General features: G+C 46.4%; 1 protein-coding gene across 3 annotated transcripts in view; it reads left to right on the top strand.

Moving 5' to 3' along the window:
- Positions 1-5481: 5481 nt before the first annotated feature.
- LOC143298886 (uncharacterized) overlaps positions 5482-9598 on the top strand; it is a 15592-nt gene continuing 11475 nt past the window's right edge. Inside the window, exons 1-3 of one of the 3 annotated variants that reach the window (XM_076611896.1) lie at positions 5482-5708; positions 7233-7684; positions 8504-8647. In XM_076611896.1, coding sequence (XP_076468011.1) covers positions 7423-7684; positions 8504-8647 — 406 coding nt within the window. In that variant the 5' untranslated portion in view covers positions 5482-5708; positions 7233-7422. Of the gene's footprint in view, positions 5709-6715; positions 7010-7229; positions 7685-8503; positions 8648-9598 lie in introns of those variants that run through there. The other 2 variants (XM_076611895.1, XM_076611897.1) reach the window with 2 other exon arrangements.

The raw sequence follows: 9598 nt of genomic DNA, 5'->3' as shown, positions 1-9598 counted from the left end.
TGGATGTTAGAAACTGTGTTGTCTTTCAATGACAGAAGCCATCGTTAATCATGACATGAACATCCTGTTTTGAAAGCATAACTTTGATGGTACAAGAGGCATCATCCTCACCTGACGTTCCACTGAGCTGGGTTGGGCTGACAATCAGCTGAAATATTTCGCGTAATATCTGTGATGTTATGACATATATTCCGATTCCCACATTCAAAGTCCCCTTTAATACAGTTTTGTAACTTGACATGTGAAGAGCAATGTGAGATCTGAGGGCATTGGAACATTTTTTTCATCTGATCTGTTTAACCAGGTCAGTTTTCCAGTTCTAGTTTTTATTTGTTATGAATCTAAATGTTATTTAGATCTTCCAGTCTACAGACCATTGGAGGAACAACCTTTCCAACGTTTTTTTGTTATGTGTGCATCCATTGTAAATGCCTTTTAGATTTTTATGAATATTTTCATTTGTTGTGATGATCGGAAATAAATTTGTAAACACTGAAACCTGATTCTGTCTCGGGAAAGACAGGATGAGAGAGCATGTTTCTGAGTGTGTGTGTAAATTGATAAACGATATATTATCGTTTAAAGTTAATAATAGAGGAAATATAATTTCAGATGGATAAATAGTTTTACGCAACAAGAGAAGCAAGGCCTTCAGGGCTTGTATGTGAAACTAAGTCCTCTGTGTTAATCAACAGCGACAATGAGAATATTAATGAGAGAAATAGCATGTATTTATTGCAGAATGTCACGACCCCCCTAGGGAAGAGGTCGAGAACTGTTTTAAAACCTAACACCCAACCCAGTTCACCCAACACACTGAATACAGAGATTTCTCGTCCACACAAAATTTATTCTCTTCCGCTCTGTCTATCCCACTCACGCAGCCTTACACACACAGCCTATGCTTGCAAAATAAACAAAAAAACAACCGTATACCATAACTAAAAAAAAAAAAAAAAAAAAGAGAAAGAAACGAACAGAAGTCGCATACAAAACTACCGATTCTCCTAAATGTAATCAAAAGCGATTTTCCACACACACGCAAGACAAACCACCCAAAACCAGGACAGGTACACATGTTCGCGCTTTAGTCTTTGGCGGCTTCAGAAAGTTTTCCTCTTAAAAGGAAAAACAACAACAAAAAACCAAAAAAAAACTGACACACGGCACCAGACGAACTTCGGCGGGTGCGACCAAAGGCACAAGCCCCCAGTCAAAAGGCCCAGGTGCCAGAACTCAGCATACAGTGCCAAGCAAAGGACCAGGCTGCAAGTCAAAAGGCCCGGAACACAGGACACCAGTCACGGGACAGGAAGGGGCGAAGACCCAGGACACCAGTCACGGGACATGAAGGGGTGAAGACCCAGGACACCAGTCACGGGACATGAAGGGGTGAAGACCCAGGACACCAGTCACGGGACATGAAGGGGTGAAGACCCAGGACACCAGTCACAGGGCAGGAGGGGACGAACACCCAGGACGCCAGTCACGTGACAGGAAGGGGTGAAGACCCAGGACACCAGTCACAGGGCAGGAGGGGACGAACACCCAGGACACCAGTCACGGGACAGGAGGGGACGAACACCCAGGACACCAGTCACGGGACAGGAAGGGGCGAAGACCCAGGACACCAGTCACAGGGCAGGAGGGGACGAACACCCAGGACACCAGTCACAGGGCAGGAGGGGACGAACACCCAGGACACCAGTCACAGGGCAGGAAGGGGTGAAGATCTGGGTCACCAGACGAAAGGCCCGGTACACCCAGCACAGCGAGAGCTGGAACATTACGGAATGTTTCCCCCGTGCTGAGCAATACTAATTCTAACGATAATTAACAAAAACAAATGTACCGCACATTCAAAATACAAAGCCGGAATATAATTCCATTGACAAGACGAATTACAGAACTCATACGGCACTCGCACTCTCTACACCTAACCTACAGAGCCAACGCCCAGTTTTACACAACAGTGAACTAAGGTAAAATTGTATCATTTTAAAACTCATTAAAATTGACAAAAATGTTAACCGTCACAAGAAGTACATATTCACGCAGTGGTGGTGGTGTGTCCATCGAGATCGAAAATGTTAACCGTCACAAGAAGTACATATTCACGCAGTGGTAGCACTCAAGTAATTAACGAAATAAATTGTGTCAAAACCTAACGTACACCTTTCTTTCTTGTCGAACCTCTACCTCTTTACATACCTACATCCCTGATGGAAATACAACCAAGCGAAGCAGACAAGTGGCTTCTTACCTGCCACAGGTAGCGTACACTAACGACCACCACAAAGACACGACGACGACGAAGACAGACGAAGAAACACAGAAGTGGCTCCAACGGAGGACAGGCGGCCCTCACTTCAACTGGTGCCAAGACGTCGGGGTAGCTACCCCACCAACAACGAAGACGACCCGTACACTACGGCAGTCGGGCTGCAAAAGCTTCGAATATGGTTGCTGCCCAACAATATTTCATATTCGCTCAGGTGAGCTGAGTGACATGCATGCACGTGGTTCGTGCGCAATTCGAGACTTCTACCCGAACTGAAGGATGGGAGAAGGAGGGAAAGTGAAAGAAGAGGGGGGCAGAAAAACGAAGACGGGCCACACGCCCTAACTGTCGTCACAAGTTGTGACACAGAACAATCTTGTACAGGAACATATCAAAACGCTTTCACAACAGTTCACTCTAATTCAGAGGGCAGGGAGTGGGTGACAATTGGAGACAGAATCCATAAACATGTACATAGAAAGCTGCAGAAACAATACACAGTTTCAATATCTCAAGGTGGCGTCATTGCGTTCGGGCAAAGCCATATACGCTTTATACCACATCTGTTAGATGCCTGACCAGCAGCATAACCCAACACGCGCTAAGTCAGGCCTTGAGTGCGTATATATGTGTGTACCTATCGGAGTGGATTTTGTTTACAGAATTTTAAGTCAAACCTGGGAGAAGGGAGGAGAGATTGACAGATTAGCATATTCACCATTCTGCCACCTTTCTCCTTAAAACATTGTAAACAGAAAAGAGTTGGGTGAGATGGACACACACACACACACACACACACACACACACACACACACACACACACACACACACACAATCACATGATTGGTCAAGGTTTGGGCACGTTTAAAAATAGGATGTACAGATCTGCGGACGATTGAATGAAGCAGCCAACACCAGGAGCAGTTTCACAAAGATGTACGGTAGTCGTGTCCGACTATGACCATTAGAACAGCAGAGGGGACAACTATACTGTCCTGGCTATCTTTGGCTAAAATTTAATTACAGCGGAGAGTGTCTTGCCCAAGTTTCATCCCCACTCTCTCGGCCAAGATGGCTCTTGAACGATAGATGTTGGGATGGTCCCCAAAGGCCAACTAGCCCTCAAGAGCCAGTGTAATCTTGCGTCATAGTTCGAGAGTCATATCGCAAAATACTTAGCTGTAAATCAGTTCTCACTGCAGTGGAAAACCCATTAATATACAACTCTTGCTTTGCTGTTGGCCCAACTGTAAGCGTAAGCATATTTCTGCGTGTTGGGCCAGAAAAGGTATGCCAACAGGCGGTCACCCATCTAAGTACTAATCAGGCCTGACGTTGCTTAATTAACTACGATGATAAGACGACAACCGCATTCTCAGTATAGTATGGCCTTTGGCATGTCACAAATAGAATAAATCTATTTTTACACTGCAGACAACAAAGCAAAAGTGAGGTGCTAAAGATGCTACGCCGATCGTTTGTCTCCTCCCAACCTTGCTTCATCATGAAGATGACTGCCTCACTGTTTCAAAACGTAGTTCAGGAAAAGGGGAGAAATAGACAAGAAGCAAACATACAAACAACCGAAAGAACAGTCTCACCCTGTTGTGCTGCACAACACACACATTCACAGGCGTCCTCTACCAAGTATTGTTCTAATGTCAAGTGCATATGCTTTAGAAACCTGACATTAAGCATATAATTTTTGACTGTAGCTTGATGAAGTCTTTTGTACACGAAAGTGCTTCTTCACAAGTGACTGAGAACGTTGATGTTTTTGACTTTTTGCATTCATTATCAGTTGTTTCGCTTGTCAGTTTAACCACTTCTCTTTTACGAAGTCATTTAAGCAATTTCCTGTAATTGTATTTAGAAATTGTTTTCAAATTTCACCCTCATTTCACCCTCATTTGCCCAGTATCCCCCAACCCTCCATTCATTCACATCTCCCACCCCTTCTAACCGATAATACTCAAATGTATTCATAAATATGTATTCAATCACCGATATGTGTGACAGGACATTAAACAAAATTCCTCCCTCCTCTACCTGTTCAGCACATCGGGGTGAGACTTGTCCTGGCTTCATGTTCTGCTGAATGCCACCATACACGCTCTAAGTTGTATAGGCCATATGTACTGTTTTATGTGAGGCGCCTAGAGCCAATTATAATCATGAGGAGTTTGTGCCATATTAGAGCCCATTATTGGGGAGATTGTGATACATAACCATATGTTATATTACTATCATTATCATCATCATCATTATCAAGCTTCCAGACCGAAACCTGCCACGCACGAGAACACAGGCAAAGAGGGTGTCAGCCACAGGTCTATGTAGGGCCGTGGGTAACACCCTGAACCACAGTCCACACCTCGCCGGGATTCGCTGTTTGTGCTGAGCCCTGGTCCCCGAAATTCCTGCTCCAATATATGTCAGCCCTCCTTTCCCAACACAATCACAGTCCTCCCCCAGACCATCTGAACAGCATAAAGTCAATCAAAAATTAATATTGACAATTGAAAGTCAAACCAATATTTTGACATGTCAAATAAAATGACATTATCAAAACATTGTTTAGTTAGTCTTCAAACTCTCACCCCAGTTAATCACATGTTTTATAATGATGATGATGATGATGATATTAATGATAATAATGTCAGTAACAATGATAATACTAATGATACAATCACACACACACATACATACACACACACTCTCTCTCTGCACACACACACACACACACACTGACGACCCCCCACTCCTCCCCCTTAACACACTGACCCACTCACACTCACTGTTCTTCGACTGTTGTGAGACTTGGACCACGTACCGCCGACACATCCATCAACTGGTTTGGGAGGGTGGGATTATGCGCACTCACACACACATATATTGGCGTGTCGAGAGAGCGTTATTCAGTACATTTTCACTGAGTCATGAATATAGCGTTTAGGTCCGTGTAACACGACCCGTGTGACTCTGCCACCAGCACCCGCGGTCCTTGCTCGCGGGCAGCCTATCGCCGCGAAGTTTTCACTTGTCATACAAAGCTCGGTAGAAGAGAGAGTACTGCAAATACCCATAATTATATGTAAGTCATTGCACTCATACGGTGCAGAAATGAAAGCAGCGAGCCCATACAACAGGGGGCCCCAACACACGTCACGCACTGCTACTCAACCCGGATCGCGTGCTGTTGTAAGAAAACACAGAACACATTTATCATTCCACAACACATCTTTGATCAAGCAGAAAGCATTATCACTCACAACTGTATACATACATGTGTATTTGCCTGTTTTTGGATCTTTGTGAGAGGGATTAACGAGCCGGGGGAGTATCGGCACGGGGGAGTATCGAGCTGACCCCATAGTTGGGCTACAAAAGGATTTCCAGGTGCCAACTTCGATCGAAACAACCGGAAGTAAGGGTTTCATGCATTAGTTACTTTGAGATTTAGTTGCTAACTTTCGTTTAGTTGGCAACTCAGCGTTTAGTAAGGTTTCATGCCTAGGACCCGTTATTGTGGTGCTAGGAGGTGGAGGGGGGAGGGGCCCGGGGGGAGAGTTGGGGGGGCGGGGGGGCGTCACAGTCCTATGAGTGAGTGCATTGCATACTTTGATCGTGTGCGCGAATAGCTGTAGGAATGAATGAACTAATGTAACGAGATGTTCTTGCGCGTGAAGCTATGAACCTGCCACTTCTGTCCGATCGTCGACTATTAATGTCATCATGTAGTGGGTATGTTTCGTCTGTCAAAATTGTTTTCAACCTGTCAGTCAGTTTTTTATTGTACATGTCGCTAAACGTGTCTTGTCTTTTACCCACCACGCCACACACTTTCCCAATGACTTTTTCCGGCTGTATTTGTCGTGGTTGGTCAAGTTTCCCCCCCAGCACACGGCGTCATAATTTAAAACGCTGCAGTCAACAGATGTGAAAAACTAGACGATTCAGCTTTTGAATAAACTGTTATTGTCAGCGCATCTCGACAGTGACAAACAAAAAATCCAATATATTTTGATTTCGGAGTTCGACGTGTGGCAATTGGTGTGTGTGTGTGTGTGTGTGTGTGTGTGTGTGTTGGGGGGGGGGGGTAAGTAATATGAAATATCGCCTTCCAACTATACTATTTCTGAGTGATCAGCTGTGATCATGGTTGTTTCCATGGTGTAATATTCTTTTTAAAATTCTCATTATATTGTGGGAAAAAGAAGAAGAAAAAAAGAAATGGAAAAAAAATGTCAGTATGGCGCATAATGCCTACGACGGTAAAGATATAGAGCACAGTGACCCCCAACCCCCCACCCCCCGCGCCCCACAAAATCCTTATCCCTCGTAAACACGTGGGAATTCACGTGAACGCTTATCTATTTGCCGTGTCCGAACTATCGTTTCGATTGAAACCGTTACAACGTTACGGTTTCCAAACCTCAGGTTCTGTCATGTTGTGCACACAGCTGCCTGGCGAAGGAAAGTGAAGAACACGTGACGGCTTTTCGTGTGTGTGTTTCCTTTTTTTTTCTTTCTTTTTTCCCCAGGTCTATAACTGACGACTGTGTAAAAATATGTCAAGTGTCTGCGTGTAGACCAGACAACAACAACAACAACAACAACAAAACCCCGCCATACTGCACCAGTGCTGTGAATGGACAACTATGCCTACCGGCGCCAATGGGTCCATTTTATCATTTCGTCGCTTATAGTTAATAAGCGTTTGCATCAGTAATGTGAAGCTGTTTGAGTTCTATTTGAGTGCTGAATAAGTGTTCATTGTTATCATAGTTATAATTATCAGTTGCTATTATTATTATTATTATCATCATCATCGTCGTCATTATTGGTACTGTTATCACGATTATCATTATTATGGTTAATACAAAGTATACGTGTGTCAATGTCGCCAGCTGTGTAACTATCAAAATAATATAATCATTGTGCTCAGCAGGCGGCGCCAGGCAAGTCGAACGAACTTTTGATGAGCACTGACTGACGGCGGAAATACTTCATTCAGTTCTGTGACTTTTCGCACACTCACTCTCACAGCCAAGTTTTCAGTCTCTCAGTCTTGCAGTTACATACCCCGCGTGTGGAACCACTGACAGCCCACAAACGCATTCGGGTTTTACCGTGACACAATGATGGAGGAAACTGCGAACCGACCAACAGCAAGCAGCGCTGTTTCAGAGAAGGATGCTAGGAAAGCAGGATTGCTGGAGGTGGACGATGACTCTCACAACATAGTGAACATGGTCACATCACCCGCCGAGGAAGAGCCGACGAGGAAAACGGCTTCACAAGTGAATAATAACGACGATGATGGCGATGGTGGCGGCGGCGATGACGATGACACGGACGGGGTTCCGTATGACCGAGGCTGGGCCTGGATGGTGCTTTTGGGTCAGTGTGTGTGTGTTTGGTGGGTAGGTGGGGGTGGAAGGGATGTGTGTGTGTGTGTGTGTTTGTGTGTGTGTGTGTGTGTGTGTGTGTGTGTGTGTGTGTGTGTGTGTGTGTGTGTGTGTGTGTGTGTGTGTGTGTGTGTGTGTGTGTGTGTGTGTGTGTGCGGGCCCGCGCTAGTGTATGTTGTGTGTATGTGTGTGCGTGGTGTGTGTGTGTGTGTGTGTAGGGGGGGGGAGGGGGGTGGTGAGAGAGAGTCACCTCCATACTTTGTAGAGCATTTATTTCTCCATTGTTCATTTCGCACTGAAGCTTTTGCTTTTTTATCATTCATCATCAGCAGTCAGATTCACATCGTGTTGATTCATGTGATTTGTACAGAACTTAAGTCAGTGAACCATTTGATTCTCTCTCTCTCTCTCTCTCTCTCTCTCTCTCTCTCTCTCTCTGTAAGTCGGCCAAAGTGCTAATATCTTCACCGTTGGAAAATAAAGATTCATTCATTCATTCATTCATTCATTTATTCTCTCTCTCTCGCTCACAAAGAGCTCACTCAATCACTCCTTACTGCTGTGGCCGGACGGTTAGAGCGCTGCATTCTCGCCCGAATCCCCCCCCCCCCTCCCCCGAGTTCGATCCCCGTTTTAATGCACCTGGTGGGTGAACGGTGGAGATTTTCCCGACCTCCCAGGTGAACATATGTGCACACCTGCTTGTGACTGGACGCTCTTCGTGCCTATACTCATGCAACAGATCGAATACGCACGTTAAAGATCCATCCTGTACTCCATGTCAGTGTTCGGTGTGCTCTGTTCCCTCCAGGCAGTGTCGTCAACTACGGGCTGATCTCGCTGTATCTCAAAACCATGGGCGTCTTCTTCGTGGAGCTGCTACAGCACTTTCAGGCCCCGGCCTCCCGCACGGCGCTGCTCTTCGCTGTTAGGGCCGGCGTCACCAGCGTGGCTGGTAACTCTTCTCCTTCTTCTTCGTCTTCTCCTTCTTCTTCTCCTTCTTCTTCTTCTTCTTTCTTCTTCTTCGTCTTCTTCTTTCTTCTTCTTCTTCTTCTTCTCCTTCTTCTTCTTCTTTGTTCGTGGGCTGCAACTCCCACGTTCACTCGTGTGTACACGAGCGGGCTTTTACGTGTATGACCGTTTTTACCCCGCCCTGTAGGCAGCCATACTTCATTGGGGATGGCTGGTAAGGTGTTTGCGGAGTTTGCTTCATTCAAAGGGGCGGGGGGCGGGATTTTGTTTAACACTCAGGACGGCCTGTCCTCCCATCCCCCCCCCCCCACCCCACAAAGACCCCTTGGATGTTTAACTCACTCAGGACGGCCTGTCCTCTCCTCTCCCTCCCCCCCCCCCCCCCACACAGACCCCTTGGATGTTTAACTCACTCAGGACGGCCTGTCCTCTCCTCTCCTCCCCCCCCCCAAAAAAACAAAAACAAAAACCCTTGGATGTTTAACTCACTCAGGACGGCCTGTCCTCTCCTCTCCTCCCCCCCCCCCCCCACAGAGACCACTGGGATGTTTAACTCACTCAGGACGGCCTGTCCTCTCCCTCCCCCCCCCCCCCCCCCCACAGAGACCCCTTGGATGTTTAACTCACTCAGGACGGCTTGTCCTCTCCTCTCCTCCCCCCCTACCAAAAAAAAAAAAAAACCCTTGGATGTTTAACTCACTCAGGACGGCCTGTCCTCTCCTCTCCTCTCCCCCCCCCCCCCACCGACCCCCAACAGAGACCACTTGGATATTTAACTCACTCAGGACGGCATGTCCTCTCCTCTCCCCCCACAGAGACCCCTTGGATGTTTAACTCACTCAGGACGGCCTGTCCTATCCTCTCTCCTCCCCCCACAGAGACCCCTTGGATGTTTAACTCACTCAGGACGGCCTGTCCTCTCCTCTCTCCTCCC

The sequence above is a fragment of the Babylonia areolata genome, chromosome 24 (genome assembly GCF_041734735.1).
Source record: "Babylonia areolata isolate BAREFJ2019XMU chromosome 24, ASM4173473v1, whole genome shotgun sequence".
Classification (NCBI taxonomy): domain Eukaryota; kingdom Metazoa; phylum Mollusca; class Gastropoda; order Neogastropoda; family Buccinidae; genus Babylonia; species Babylonia areolata.
This window is presented reverse-complemented; position numbering and strand designations above follow the sequence as displayed.